Raw genomic sequence first — 16,698 nt, 5'->3', positions numbered from 1 at the left:
CTGACTAGGCTCGAACACGCCAAACATGCCCGATGGTTGCGTGGTTCACCCACGCCCTCTCCTTGGGTCACTTCTCCAGTGTCCCCTGAGGTCTTTCTTCTTCACTTTAGCATGAAACGTAAAATGCATATGAATGAGTGAAAATTTTTAAAAAATGAGTTAACATTACAGACCAGGGGAAAAAAAAATTAAGGGAGAACATAGGAGCAGGGGTTAAGGCACATAAGGAAATTGGCCTGATAAGGTACAGGAATTGATCCAAGAAGATTTGAGCCAGACTGTGGACTGTTTTGAAACTTACACTGATGGTTAAATAAAACGAGTAGAAACAAGGAGGCATTGAGATATTTTCAAGCAAGGGCAGAAGACAATTCCATTTAAGGATTATGCTGATGAAATGAAGTTCACTGAGTCAGGAAACGTGAAATTCAAGATGTGAGTTGGAAGGGCCTTTTATTTGGGGGTGGGGGGAATACTGGCAATGGGAGACATTGTGTAGGAAAATTGAGAAATTTTTGACCATGATGAAAAATTCTGCGAAGCATTTTTGACATTTGGTTATTAGGACCCAGCGCGTGGCATTCAAGTTGGAGGAAGAATTTTTTTTTTTTCTTTTTTTGAGGAAATAGAAGGTAGAAAATCAAAGACTGTCAGGGCTGTCTATGCTAGGTCTGAAGCCAGTTCATTCCATTTGGTGTATGGTTTTCTTTTTACTTTTTTCAAGTTTAATATAATTTGATATTTATTGTATTTCGGAGTATGCTTGATTTACAGTGTTGTGTGAGCTAGTTTAAGGTTGATAGCAAAGGGATGTGTGTATATGTATATCCACTGACTTGTGATTTTCTCAGCCATCCCTCCAAACTGGTATTATGTTTGTGTTTTCTAATTGAGGAAAAAGGGACTCAGGGATGTTACAAGAGATACTCAGAGTCGCACAGTTAAGTAAGTACAGGCAGCAAGGCTCAGCAAACACAGGCTAGTCCTTCTCTAGGCTGGTTCTCTCCACGAGAACTGGAGACATAGATTGTTAGCCCTCAGAGCTCTGCGACTGACGCCCTTGCTTACTGGGTTATTTGTTGGCTCTGTGCCTCTGCAGCTAAGCCTTGCCGGCGGGCACTCTGTGCTGTTCATGGGTGTGTGGTTATATCACCAGCACCTAGAACAGCACGAGGCAAACCAGAGCGTCTCCAACTCCCATCTCCCTCCCTTGCCTCAGCTGACCGCAGGCTCTTTCTCTTGTTGTCTCTGAACCACCCCCCGTCCAAACATCCCAGCCAGTGCACAGAATGAGTAACGGGCTTGATGTGAGGAGCTGGGATAAGCAGTGGCTCCCCCATAAGGCGCGCTTCTAGAAAATGCTGATAGAATCCAAAAGACACCACGAAAAACCTGCTGAGAAATGATTGCTTTTTTCCCACACTTTCCCAACCGCCATCCCTCTCTAACCATAATAACAAAAAGAATAAACTTGATGAACCATCACGTGACCTCCCAACCCCCCTTCCTAGGGACCCAGTCGTGTGTGTGTGTGTGTGTGTGTGTGTTTCGTTGACTCCTAACTTTATGAACTCTTGTGAGAATTTTATTTCCTTCATAATTTGGCACTTGACTCAATAGTGGTTAAAATAGAATGATGGAATAGATGATTTGATACTTCTCCCGAAAAAGGAATGTTCTGGCCTCCAGTGAGTTTGTTTTGCATCTAGGAGGTGGTGGGAGGCACTGTCTTTAATGACCTGGCTCGTGGGAGTAACTGGGACCGCTGTCCTTTGAGTTGTGATGCACTTTTTAAAGCTGCGTGCTGTCTCTCTGCCAGCGGACAACACGCAAGAATTTGACTACCTTGCTTAGCATGACATTGATAAATGAGCCACTTTCTTCTCTTCTATCCTTAAAACTGAAGCAGAAGAAAGTTCACAGACCCTTTTATGTTTTTGCATATAACGTCTGTATCGCCTCTTTACCCATCATAGTTTTCATTTTGTATCCTTCCTTTATTATCATCTTCTGAAAGTTTGTGTATTATTTTCCAGGGATGGATGATGTAAAGGCTGACCACGCTTGGAGGCTGTGTGTATAATGAAATATATTCTTTGTCATTCAGAACGCTGCCTTCTCTTGCAAACTCTGTATGCATATGCATGTTTATATCTATACCTAAAATAATAGTCAACTCCTATTGTACACTGAGAATGTGGCTATTCCTGTAATGACTACGTTGTGTGTATCCTTTCAGAGTATTCAGTAATATTACGAAATAGGCTTTCTTATCCTCTTATTTAAAAAAATAGACTTTATTTTAAGAGCAGTTTCAGGCTTACAGAAAAAGTAAGGAGAAAATACAGAACTGGCGTACGTTCTTCTACCCTCCTACACAGTTTTCCTGGTTGTATCAACGTGGACTTCTGTTATACATGTCACAGTTGATGAACCAACACATTATTATTAATTAAAGGCCATAGTCTACCTTAAGGTTCCCTCTTTGTGTTACATAGTCTATGGGTTTTGAAAAATGTGTAAGGACATGTATCTGCCGTTATAGTGTCATACAGAATAGTTTCACTGCCCTAAAAAATCCTCTGTTCTCCACCTGTCCTTTTTTTGTAATGGAGAACATTATAGCCAAAAGAGGAAATTATTTCCCAAGAGTCTCTTAGCTACATAAGTGTAAGAGCTGTTCTGCTTCCCTGAATCTGTGCTCTTCACTCATACGTTAGGCTGCCTGATACGTCTCACTTACCTAATCATTTAGGGAATCCTAACCGGGTAAGATTCTTGCTAATTCTTGCTTAACTTCATGAAAGTGTGATATGTGTAACAAGTATTTTGCCTGCGCTTCCCTTTGAAATTAAAATGCTACGAGAAGTATTGCAGGGGCTTTTAAATTTTTAATTATTGGAGAGATGACGAGCCTTGCGAATTAAAGAGCAGTTATTGACTGGAGAAGCATTAGCAAAATGTAAGAGGAAGTGAGGAGGTCTGATCTTTTGCTTATCACTGGCTGCTGGGATAACGGGTGAATAAAGGATACAGCAACAGGGGGCATTTTTAAAATGAATGATAAACAAAAAGGAGAGGCCATATGAAGAAATGAGTCAACTTGCATGAAATGTAGCATATTAGGTTAATCATACCCCTTTGTCTTTGGAAGATTTGTCTTCATCGCAGTGGTTTAAAAAATTATGTGTGAAGGGGAGAAAAAAAAACTCCTGAAGTTCACGTGGTAGGTGGTATATACATTAGAAGGAACAAGCAGATAAGATTGTTTCTCTTGACACTAGACCCAAGATTTGGACACTCCCCTGTGTCTTGCTCCCTCCCTTCTTCATTCTCACCTCTCAGGACCAGAAGGAACTGTTACAGGAAATTTCTTCTTCTGGCCGTTCTCCTACCCACCCCTTTTTGTTTACTCTGTAAGCAGTTTTGATTCAGAAGCTGTAAACACAGCAGAGCATGTATAATTTTAGACTTGGCCTGGATTATGACATTGTTTCATGAAAAACCAATTTATTGCATATAAGTGTTACCCCCTGCTTTTGGATTATTTTCTTCAGAGTATGACGGTAATATTTATAGCTAAGAAGAAGATCTCGCTTTAGATTAAATCCTGGTCTGGGAGTATTGTTGGTCTGAATGCAAGCATCAGGGATAAGCAGTAGTAGCTTGAGAGTCAGCAAAGTGTGACTCGGTTTCTTCCTATATAAAGTGATTATTAAGACAAAGTCATCTCCAAAGCTGAAATGGTGATCATTCTTTACAAGAAAGAAGGAATGAATGAAGAAGAACCAAATCGAAGGGAGAAAATAAAATAGAAAATGAAGCTGTGTTTCCCATCATTCCTAAAATCTCTCTTATCCTTTTGGTTTCTGTGAAACCATTTTTTTTTTTTTTTCTCCAGCTTTTTCTCTGGCTCTCCTGGTCTCTTCTCTTTAACATCTTTGATGAACTTAATCTCATCGTCTCTTCTCCTAATCTTGACGTTTCCAGGATTCTGACTTCTCTCTCCACCTGTTCTCCTTGATCATCCTCATTTAGATAAAAACGGAACACCTTTTTTGGGTGACAATTAGCACGCAGACATTAGCCTACTTCCTTTGGGCCCAGGAGGGGAGGAATTCCCTCGTGATCCGCTGCTGAATCATCCGTTTTCTCTGTTTTTCAAGGGTCGTAAGAGTGAGGCTGAAAAGTTCTTCTTGAAGGCTATTGAGCTGGATCCCACCAAAGGAAACTGTTACATGCATTATGGTGAGTGGTTGACAGTTTTTTTTTCCGTGTCCCCCACATTTACGATGAATGTTGATGTGAAATGTAGGTGGTGCTGGCAAAGAACATTATGAGAGGGCGTTGACTTTGCAGATGAAGCCTCATGCTAGAGTCTGGCCGCCTTGTTCAAAGCTGTCGCATTAACAAGGTCTGTACATCCTGTTTCCCTTTAGTGCTTTTCATAGGACTTCAGCGGGGAAAGGCATTTTCAGGTTGTTGTGTGTTGTGTTTTGTTTTGTTTTTTCAAGCTCACTTTGGAGTTTAAATGAAGTCTCATCAAGAAATCATTTTGCTCCTTGTCTGACGCCTGGCATATAATTAAAATATTAGCTCTCTCTTCAGTGCAAATGATAATGTATCATTCTGAATGTATCATTTTGAAGTTTCAAGAAGGCTTACTTTTTGGCCTCAAAATCTTGCTTTCTGAGAGATATGGATATACCCTGGCCTCTAAATGCCTGAGCTTGGGGTCAAGGATGAAAACTCTAAGGGCTGTGTCTCACTTGGTTCACTGGATTGATCCCTGCTTTATCTTAGCCAGTCTGGAATGAGCTTGTATAACAGCCTGTCGCTCTCCACACTATCCTAAGTAGTGAGTCATTGTGTTCAGTGAGATGAGGTATGTAGCTGGTTTGGTAATAGGTAAGATGTACTAATTTCTCCCATAGTTGCATTTGGAATGACTTTCAAGGAGCCAAAAAGCATTTACTTTTGCTGATCCCTTGGAAAATTAAAAAAAAAAAAAAATTTTAACCACCCTTGGCTTTGACGTGTTAGTTATTATCAAGCAGTAAACTTGAAGACTGGTGGAAATAAAAAATCTTGAGGAAATAAAGTTGAAATTCCTTCTTCCATTTTCCAACTAGTAAACATAAATCGGTGACGGGCTCTCCGTGTGGAAAATGAAAATAATGGAATAGAGGATACACTCAAGCAACCAGCAGTCCATTTACGGGTGTACATTGAGCGTGTATGTTTATAAACCTAGGGTTGTGGTATCTTTCCAGCGTAACATAGAATGTAATTTCACACAACTTGTTGCATAACCACTCCTGACTGTGTTTCACAATGCAGTTTTACTGCCGTGTTGAGACAGAAGTCAACTAATTTAAGTTTGCTGCAGAATGTACTTTATTTTTTCCGGTTTTCATATATGAATAATTTTAAATTAGGATTTTTCTCACGCATGCTCTTTTGGGTACCCCTACTGAGCTAAAGCAGTTCTCTGACTACCTTCTCTGAGCACTAAAGAACCTCTTGTCATTTTACAAAAGAGAAATTTTTTTCTCCTATCTTGCTGTTTACATTGCCTGTACCTACCACTAATTCTACTTCCTGCCTCTTCTAAGCTTTTCCCATCATTTTATGATATGCTCTGGACTTTTCTCATTCAACTCCTTTAAACTTCATCATTACTGCATTTAAAATGCCATTGAAAAAAATCACTGTTTATTAATTTTGAGTTAGCCCCCTTATTATTCTGATTTGTCGATCTTTACCCACCTCTCTCTTTTTATTTATCATTATTTTTTATATTACAACAGGCTCCTGAAAAATTGTTTTTCCAGTGCTCGTCATAGGGAGTATTTCTCCTTTGAGGAATTTTTGGATTTCGTTTTAACAGAAAGGGCGACAAAGTCTTTGCTGTGTATGTTATTTGGAAAACAGTGATAGATGTTCTGTAAATGCGTGTGTAAAATTGATTCTTCCTGCTACTCTGGGGTTGTTTAAACTTTTTGGCCTACATCCATTATTAGAAGTACATTTAGTTCCTAAAGGAGGAGTGGCAGCATAACTCAATATACTTTTATGAAATAGTTTCAATATTTTCTCTCCACTCTGGATTAGGGAATGGAGAGGACTCAAGATGAGGCAGCAAAAAGGAGCAGTCAAGGAAAAATAATCTACAAACAGACAGGAAACCCGTGACCAGGTGCTTGATAGTCCTGTCTGCTTGTGTTCAGGTTATTAAAAAATGTACATTTAAAGGAATATTATTGCTTTTTATTTGGGGGAAATCTGCTTCCAGCAATTAAAATTTAGAACTGAAAGTTCTTCTAAAATGATCTACTATAACCTCTGTTGCACAAGTAAGTAGACTGAAACCTAGAGAAATGAAGTTGATTTGCCCTAGTCAGTTGTAACTAAATTTTGGATCCCTCGATAACTATCATTATTTTTTTTAATATGTTTTCACTTCTTTTCACAACATTGTCGATAGACAAGGAGATATGTTGATCAGCCATCCCTTCTGCGCACAGCTTTAAAATGTCCAATTCATATACGTCGTGACTTAGCTTGAAGTTCTTAGGGACAGGTGTTTCTTAATTTTAATATGTATAAGATGTGTCTAATAGATGCAAAGCACTGTTCTATTTTCAGAGAGTGAGTCCTGCTAGCTAGGTAGGATATAAACAGGATGATGTCATTTTTAGCAGGTGATGTGGTGAACAGTGGGTCCTCCATGAAACCAAATGGTCAGGTAAAGCATCTTTGAGGAGATGACATCTGAAATCTGTAAGCTTATGCCCATCTCTTTGAAGAGCCAGATGAGTGCTCTTCAGAGAAAAGAAACCAGAAGTTCGGAGGTCACGGGCAAGCCCAAGCCTGTGGTCACAGCAGAGAAAGAAGTGACCCTTACAGGAAAGTTGGGGGTGAGACCCGAGAGGAGGCAGAACCCCTGGGACTTTGTAACCACGTAGGGAGTTTGCGTTTTATTTTCAGGGCAGGGGAGGGGACCACGTGGACAAGACAGGACTAGAGAAAGATCCGAGGAGAGCCAGGGGAACTCTCTTGCTATCTGACAGGCAGAACTGACGGTGGCTTGGACTGGGGAGTTTTGTAGGAATGTGATTCTTTATGTTGAAATTGTACACTTTTTCTTAGAAGAGTCTAAGATAATAGAGAGGAGCTGTTTTCCGTATTTACCTTATCGTTATCCAGCACATCGCCCCATCTCAAAATGTACAGTAAATGTTGAGTCAGTTTAGTATACTCTCCATTTTAGAACTGGATGAAGCTCCCAACATTGATTCAGAGTTTTTTCATTAGAATTTTATTACTTCTTGTCCAAGAAAATGCATACCATGATTCTTTTTTTTGTTTGTTTTTTTTTTTTTTTTTGGTCTTTTTGCCATTTCTTGGGCCACTCCTGTGGCATATGGAGGTTCCCAGGCTAGGGGTTGAATCGGAGCTGGAGCCACCAGCCCAGACCAGAGCCACAGCAACGCAGGATCCGAGGCACGTCTGCAACCGACACCACAGCTCATGGCAACGCCAGATCCGTAACCCACTGAGCAAAGCCAGGGATCGAACCTGCAACTTCATGGTTCCTAGTCGGATTCGTTAACCACTGAGCCACGACGGGAACTCCATACCACGATTCTTATATCAGTTTGTCCCTAACTTGCTGGTTATGAATATTCTTAGGGTGTTTATACCCATGGACTGAATGAATAATAGCACTCCCTCAGCTTAAAAATAAATGTTTAAGTGAAATTTTAATGTTAAATGAATGTTTATGTAATGTCAATGAAATGTAAATGAAATGTTAAATGTTGTTTTGAACCCTTTATTTTTTTTAAATGCTTTTGCAAATGCCAATGAAAACGCCAGAGTAGATGAATTTTATTCTGTCGGATATTCACTCTGCTGGGTGATTATGTGCTTTTTATTTGCTTGTTAATGATACAAGTGACTTGTAATATGCCATCCAGTTGGGACTAGACAGAGGAAATTATAGGAATCTATATTGGCTGCAGTGTCAATTAGGAGGCAGTATTTAAAAGTACTGTTACTTATTTGTATTTTGAATCCACCAGTTTTATATCTTCGGAGAAGGGATTTCATTAGCGATTGCTTTTTTTTTTTCCCCCTCAAATTGGCTTGTAAGAGAGAAAGCAAGGCAGGTTTATAAAACTGGTTTAATAAATTGGTTATTTATTCGACCAGCTCCGATTCGACCCCTAGCCTGGGAACCTCCATATGCCACAGGAGTGGCCCAAGAAATGGCAAAAAGACCAAAAAAAAAAAAAAAAAAAAAAAAAAAAAAATCTTGGTATGCATTTTCTTGGACAAGAAAATGTACTCTGTGATACCTATAGTCTCTGGAATTAAGATTCCTCTTCTGTCAAGTGGAAGGATTGCTGTGGGCTTCCAAAATGTCCCAATACTCACTTTTCATGTTGTTGCTACTATACACTTAATTTCTCACTGGTCTTTCATCCAAAACTTTAAGGAATGTATAAAAGATAGGTTTCAAACTATGCTATCAGTAATACTACACTGTTGTATCATATCAAGCTGATAGTGTATTAACATGCCTATATAAAACAAAACATAAGGAGTTCTTTAGAATTTAGTTTACAAATGTCAAAGGTGAGCATTTAGTGCCTTGATATCTCATGCGGGCCTGTAATTGCATAGGATTCTCCCTGAATTTCCCTTGGGCTCCAGTAGAAAGCTTCTGCCAAAAGATTGAAAGTCGAAACAAGACTATTCATAGTAGTAAATTTGATGTAGACTGAAACAAACCAGTATAATTTGTTAATAAGATACCTATGATGCATCAGTCTGGGGCAGATGGGAAGTCATCAGATATTACGCACCAAAGCATAAAAAGTTAAAAGAGAGCCGATCGTGAGAAACACTATTGAGACAGTTCTTTCTGCCTCTTAACCATGTGTTTCTGAAAAAGCCTTTAGCCTGTTTTCTTCGTTATTGACACTCTCTCCGAGTGACGGTGTTCAGTTCTAAGAATTCAGCTACACAGTGATGAGTCCTGATCTTCCTCCAGCTGAGTCTTTCGCAAGCACCCCTCGAGATGTAGGGACATTGGAACAAAGAAGATGGACTCTGTAGACACAAACTGGTGAGGGAGGCACAAAGTATAAAAATAATGATTCAGTTGCAATTATGATTAGTTCTAAAAAGGAGCCACGGTATCAACTAGAGGGCCTTGACCAGGGTGGCTGGAGTCCGAGAGAGCTATGTGTGGTACGTGTAGGCTATATTTGAAATATAAGGAGGAGTTCGCCAGACAAAACTGTAGAAATAAGGGGATGCACTGAGCACATTAAAGCAGAGAAGGTGCTTGAGGCAGAAGGTATAGCATGTGTCTGGGGAATAGCTCAAGAACAGAACCAGGATCATAGCTAGATGCTAGAGGAGACACCTTCTGGCTCCAGAGAAGGAGGAACATCTAAATTATGAGCTGTCAGGTTATGAAATGAGTGCCCATCAAAGATTTTTCAAGTGTGAGTTTATAAGGATAGTAGGGAAAATTCAAGCATTGGGAATGGTGAGAGGGCTGGTCCAGGCAACCGTGAAATCATTTCTAACACTGAGGATCAGCCATTCCATCACGCTTCCTCTTGGGCCCACAGAGAAGGGTGCACTTTTTAAAAAAACTATAATTATCTGAATTATTTTGGGGTGGGATGACTATCCACAAGTGTAGACTCCTGAAAATGCTTCACTACTTTTAGCAAACGCTTTATGATCTTACCCATTGTTTTCTGACCCTGGTCTTTTTTTGGTCATTATCAAACCCCTATGAGATAGGAATGGATTCCAATTACATTTGTCTAAGATAATGAAAAATTCAGAATTTTCAAGCGACTCTCCTGATCAGAATTTTCAGCATATGTCTGTAGTGGGAGAAGAACATGAAAATCCTGTCTTTCAAGTTTTAAGGCAAAACTTTCTACCATTAATATTGTAGGCTGTTTTTCTGCAGGAAGATGTGTGTATATATATATAAAACTTCATTTTATAAAGTAGGTACTAGAGGAAACTTAAAATATTGGGTTTGATTTATTATCAATGAACGCTAAAAGAAGCAGTTTGAAGAAAATGTAATAGATGGAATTGATGAGAGGCCTGTGGTTATTTTTATTATCCATAATTAGAATAGAATATGGCAATGAACTGAGGTTAGTATGTTGTAACATTTCATTTTTAATCACCAGAAATTATACGACTATTTTAAAAATTAAATAATGAGCTAAATAATGGTATTTTCTGGATTAAAAATGAAAGTACATTTTTAGCCTTTGCAAAAGTTACATTGAGATTACAGTTATGTGTAATGTTTAAGACCCTAACATTTTATTAAAATATCAGTGTTTTTGTCTGTCTTTATTGCTCCCAGGACAGCCCAGGCAGGTCACAGGTATATAATTAGAATAGGATTTTTCTAAATGTTGTTCCAGACTATTTCATGTATTACCTATGATTTTTGTTTTAAATTGTGCTTAATAATTTAAACTTCATACCTATGTGCATTTTATGTAAGAGACTCTCCAGAGACTTTTAAAATTAAAACTTTCCCATGAGTAAAATTGGAAGAAACAGGGAAGGGATTATCTCATCTTAAAAGCCACAAATAAAGGAGAAATTCAATGATTAACATGGGCCCAAAAAGGAATACAGTTAAAGGAAAAACAGTACAGTGATAGGAAATCATTTCCTTAAAAGCAGATAATTAAAGATTAGGCTACTTAAGACATGAGAAACTCTGTAAAACTGCAAAGAAAATAGAATACAAAGACCACAGGATATGAACAAACAATTCTCAGAAGAGGAAATGTAGCAAGTTTTAAAAGATGTATTTCATTAGCAATCAAAGAAATTCAAGTAACAATGAATTCCTTTCAGCAGCTGTAGCACTTATTCTCAGTAATTCCTGGTAATATAGCTTAAGAAAATATGACTTTTTTCTGTATTTAAGATTATTAAGAACGACAGTAACTGGAGCACATCATTGATGTTTATCCGAAGCAAAACTAGGAAAGCACCTAAATGCCTGAAAAAGGAAAGTAATTAAATAAATTAGGGTTATTCCTCTTGATGAAATATTATAAATCAAATTAAATTTATAGAGAAGAGTAATAACAGAGGCAACTATCTGTGTTACTGTAGATGAAGAATTACTAAAGCAAACAAAATAACGACATCGTTAAAAAAGCAAAGTAAAACAAGCAGACTGTTAAGGATGGATATTTTAGCTTTTTGGGTTTTTGCAGGCAATTTTTGGGGTGTTTAACGAACAGGCTTAATGTTTTCTATTTTGTTTTCTTTAATGAGCATGTTAGTTTTAGAAGGAATAAATAACACAATGGGAAAGAACAAGTATCTTAATCAATAGTTTTGTCTGTAGAAAAGATGGGGAAATTATTATAGTCACCAAATTATGCAAAAATTATTTAACAGAACTCAACATGTAAAATTGAAGACATTAAAACAATTAAGAAAGGAATAAAAAGCAGGGAAAAGCATCTTGCCCCAATTGTCCAATAAATACCATATTTCCATGATGAATGCATCAACTATGTGAAAGTACAAACATTTGCTAAGGGCTTTTATGTCCTGAGAAATTCACATGTATCGTCTCATTTGATCCCCGCAAAAACACAGGGATGAGGTTACCTGACCGTCTCCGTTTCACAGGGAGGAAGGTGAGGTCACCAAGCTGTAAAGCGTTACCCAGGATTTCAGTGCCGCTTCGCAGAGAGGCAGCCTTTGAACCACAACACTCCTGACTGCTGTGTGGCACTGTCATCACCCCTCGTGTCAGCATAAGAAATGAACACAGATATTTTACATCCATGGATTCTTAAGACATAAAAGACTTGAAAGCAAGAGGGAGAAATCTTTGTGGAATTCATGCAGACATTCTGTTCTTGGTACTTTCTGATTTTTCATTTGAGAAAGAAATAGGTAAGAATTGTGTATATATATAAAATTTATTACTTTGGAGTCACTCCTTATTGGCCTTTTAAATGTCATTTCCAGTCATCTTTTACATAAAGTAATACAAAATATTACTTAAAATATAAACACTTCAAATAAAATTTATATAAAATATAAACACTATATACAATTTCAGGTTTGACAGTGAAACTAAAAATCTTAATATATAAATAAATATGGATGTATAATTCCTACACAGGGTAAACTTGTGTCTTATAAACATTTTCCATAAAATACATTTAAAAACCAACTCACTGGGGTGATAGCCATCAGATGTCACGCAGCCTGGCAGCACTGTCACACAGTTGGCCACTTGTTAGTTGTGCAGATGTCTTAACCTCTCAGTGCTCCCATTTCCCCATGTGGAAAATGCTCGCAACCCCCTGCTTCTGAGATTCCAAAGTGACACCAGGGCTGACTTCATTTACAATTTCATAAAACAAATAGCCTGTAGTAAATGCTCAGGAAATTGTTAACAGTGGCTGATTATTCTTTTAGAACTATAATGGAAGCATGCTAATATCCTGGAGAATGAATTAACGGTAGAGAAAAGTTGTTGAATAAGGTATATAAATAAAGAACAGAAATCTAAGGAAGAGGAGGCAGAATAAAGACCTAGGAGTTACAAACAAGAAGAAACCCTTGCCTATCAACATGCAAACAGAAAGATCAGGGAGAAAGGGAAAACCTGCTTGTAAAAAGGAGGATTAGAAATCACAAGTAATTGTCTAGAGGGAAAGAAGGAGTAGGGAGGAAGGAGAAAGACAAGTACTGTTTTGCCAGGATGAGCCATTTTGATTTAGCAATTTAATGCCCTTGGAAATTCTCCTTTGCTTTCTGCCTCTGCTGAATTAGAACAGTTGTTCTCAGAGTTCCTATACCCTCCCATGAACTTCTCCATCCCCCGTGGATGTATCGAAAGTGAGTACTTCCGAAAAGCCTGTGGAGATGGCATGGAGTTCAAAGAGACCAGTCTGAGCTCTGCTTAGAAAGAGGATGTAGACTCTCTGACCACGTTTTCCGTTCGGTTGCCACCCTCTGTAACGTAGAGGCAGATTCCGAGGAGTCCTCTGTCCGCCTCATCTCCTTCCCTAACAGCTCAGCTCCGTTGTCTCTGGTTGGTTGTAAGATGTCCCAGAACAAAACGAGGCTGCTTACCTCTGCCTTCGATTAGGCTGCACCCCACTCTCATGATGCCTTTCTCTGCATCTCTAGGTGATGCAACTCAGCTTGTTTGAAGTCTTAGCATGACATATTCTCCTTGATGAAGTGTATCGGATCCCCGTTGAGTCTGTATATTGCTTAAACCTTTAATGGGATTGGGTGCCCCCCACCCAGTGCTCCTTTTCCGGCTCCTCCCCTCTCTCCAATCTCTTCAGCCCCTCCCTACTCTCCCCTCTCTTCCTCCTTGCTCCCCCCATTCCCACTCCCCATCCGACCATCTTCAGACTTCCTCAGTAGTTTTGTAGTATCTCAGAATCCTCCTGGAAAGAGTTAGGCGGAAAATAAATGGAATAAAGCAAGGCTAGCCTCCCTGCCTCCTTTCTGGGTGAGCACAGAACCTCAGTGTGCTGCTCCCCTAATGTCCTTTATACTGGACAACTTTCAGGCCACCTGTCCAATTCAGGGCAAGTTCTTGGTCTCACGCTCGCTTAGAGACAGATCCAGAGCCTTCCAGCCTTAAAGCGGATCATCCGCAGTGATCTCCGGGGCTTCCTTTTCCCCAGCTCACCAGCCGACCCGTTTTCTTGACCAGTAACTGTGGTGCATTTATCCCACTGAGTCTGTCTCCATAAACCAGAGCTTTTATTAACTCTGGCTGCCAACACTCACAAACCTAAAGCAAGAAAACTAATAGAAAGACAGGAGAGAGAGATGGGTTTGAAGAGAGAGAGCATACCTCGCTCAGACATTCAGGAAGCTTCCCTCCAGAGAAGCAAAAGAGAAGATTCCCCTCTGTAATTTTATTTCTCCCAGGCACAATAAGCACACATTAACAAGTAGCCTCTTTGTGGCAGAATTTCTTCAGTAGCTCTTCTAAATCTGGACCCTTGGATTGTCACCTACCTTATCTTACCCGGCATGTGGTATCACCCTCACCCCCAATTAAAGCATCTCAAGAAGGGCCCCCTCAGCACCGCTCGACCCAGTCTTCTTGCTGCCGTTAAATGCCACCAAAACCAGTCCACCCAATTCTTCCACTGTGGCGTGTCCCTGTTCCAGTCATCTGATTTTTTGGGAAAAGCCCTCACGTATAGATAATTACTTCTGAATAGGAGTAACGTTCTCTTTCCTGATCTGGCTTCTGATTATATGACTGTAATTACTTTGTAAAAATTCAGATGATACACTTACTTGGGCCCTTTAAGTATATTTAAATTTAATTATAAGTTGGGCAAAACCAAACGGTTCACCTCCAGAAGCGATGCGTTTAGCTTGTGATACCTTGCACAGTTCATTTTTCAAATTTATATCTACTTGATGGTTAAACTTCTCTCCATAATCGCTTATTTCCTCAGCTAGATGGGAGCTGTTCCAAGGATAAACGATGCATTTATCTTCTTATCCCTCATGGCAGATGTCAACAGATTTTATGTATACAAGGCACAATATATATCTTGGGTTGCATTAACCTATAATTTCTTCCTTAGCCAAACTATTGAATTTACTCCATAGTCTGATGGAATATAATAATTTTAGCCACCTTACGTACTTTGACCTCCTGTGGAGTTCAGATATCTTTGAAGTTGTACTTGACATCTGGATTATTTGTTGTATTCCAAGGGAAATTCAGTAAGGCCCTGTGTTGCTTACGTCCAAGAGGTACATCCGTAGAGACTTCATTGTGAGTGGCACCCTTGGGAAATGTGCAGTGCCCAGCATGTGTGACCGTTCACTGCAGCCCTGCCTAAAATCACTGTGAGGTGAGAGGATATGAATTGGCAAGTGGCTGGTGCGCTGGGCTGACTAGGGTCTAACTTGCTCTGGAAGATGAAGCAGCCACATAGGAAGATGATTAGTCTTTCCATCCTGTCACGGAACACATATTTATTAAATCTCTGCCAAGTGGCAGGAAGAGAGTGAGCCACAGTGCTGTCTGAGGGAAGAGCATTCCAGATGAAGGGAACGACAAGAGTCTGATGCCAGGGTCTTTGTTCCTTCAGTGTGTTCGAGGAATAGCAAGAGGCTAGTACAGACATAGTGACCGAGAGAGAGAGTAGTTGGAGACAAAGAAGACGAGGTCAGAGAATTCATGTGGGGATTGACGGAGAATTCCATGCTGGTCACACCAGGCAGTTGACAGGCAGACGAGTGCAATGACTTTCACGTTCCCCGGGTCCACTGGAGAGTGATGGGATCTTACAGGGTCTCTTTGATTTGCTGCGTTGAGTATATCCTGCAGAACCAAAGGCAGAAGCACGAAGATCAGTTAGGAAGTTACTGCTATAATCCAGGGGGAGATGATGGCTTGAGCCAGGGTGGTATGAGTGGAAGGAAGACAATTCTGATAATTGATCACCTGGGGTCCTCTCCCAAGGGCAACTATTTTAATGCAAAGGCTATCTATGTTCTAGCTATTGTTTTATCAATAAGATTTTCCTTTGTCTTTGACTATTGTTTAAAGCTGTGTGTGAGTGATTTTTTTCTAAAGAGAATTGGATCATCATGACACTTATTACAGATTGTTTCAGCTCCTTAATTTAGCTGCATTGATCATAAGAGTGAATTTTTCATCGTAGTTAGGAAGTGACAGTCCCAACTAATCAGGGGAGTTTATATGCAGAACTTCTACAAAGCAGTATTTGAGCCCACAGCTTAAGGCCAGATTACAATTTTATGGATTTCTACCTTCCAGTAGAGCTTTTTAAATCCAGGCATTAATGAAAGGCTGATCTTCACAGGCTTGTCATATTGATATGCTGGTAAAAATCTACCAAGTAGTTTCAGTCATTCAGTGAGAGAATTGTCCAGAGAAGAAGGGCTGTATACCTCTAATGCTGAAGCAGTTGAATCCAGAAGAGTCGACTGCTTTTTCTTCTTTCCCATTTTTGCCTGTAGGGAAACTTACATTCTTTGTATCTGGACCTCTAGAGAATTACTCTTTTTATATCCTCTTCAGCTTTTCCCTATTCAAATGTCTTTGTTTTTTCTTTATAACTTCTCATCTTGTTTTTTTTTTTCCTCCCTTTGATTAGAGACAATGAAATGAAGATGATGATAATTAACTTGGGTAAGACAAATTACAAACCAAAGAAACAATTCTCAAGTGTGCTAGCACAATACACCGAGGAGAACAAAATGTATTTTACTTGAATTTTTTTGGTTTCTTTATTTGAAATTCTATTTAATTATCAAACACAAAGAAGGTGTTTGTGTACCATAGGTGACAGAGAAAGGACTTCTCGGAGTTCTAGTCTGCAAATGAGGGATAAAACTCTTCAGTTTCCTTACTTGGAGCTTAAGAAAGTTAAACCGATATGTAGTGAGTATATCTGATTCATACACATGTGTATTTCTAGCCATTCTGGTCATTATGCCTGTAATATAAGGAAGGGCATGTCACAGGCAGCTGATTCCCGGAAGAGCTCAGTCTAACTGGTATTTAATCCCAGACACAGAGTCCAGAGTATGGATGCAAAACATTTATTTTCTTGTTCCCAGAAGACAACTGATTCTCCA

General features: G+C 39.4%; 1 protein-coding gene across 1 annotated transcript in view; it reads left to right on the top strand.

The window, feature by feature from the left end:
- TMTC2 (transmembrane and tetratricopeptide repeat containing 2) overlaps positions 1–16,698 on the top strand; it is a 389,840-nt gene that overhangs the window by 305,819 nt on the left and 67,323 nt on the right. Inside the window, 1 exon segment of the mRNA XM_021093031.1 lies at positions 4,167–4,248. Coding sequence (XP_020948690.1) covers positions 4,167–4,248 — 82 coding nt within the window.

This window comes from Sus scrofa, chromosome 5 (assembly GCF_000003025.6).
Source record: "Sus scrofa isolate TJ Tabasco breed Duroc chromosome 5, Sscrofa11.1, whole genome shotgun sequence".
NCBI lineage: Eukaryota > Metazoa > Chordata > Mammalia > Artiodactyla > Suidae > Sus > Sus scrofa.
Note: the sequence above shows the minus strand (reverse complement) of the source record. Positions and strands in the feature narration are given on the sequence as shown.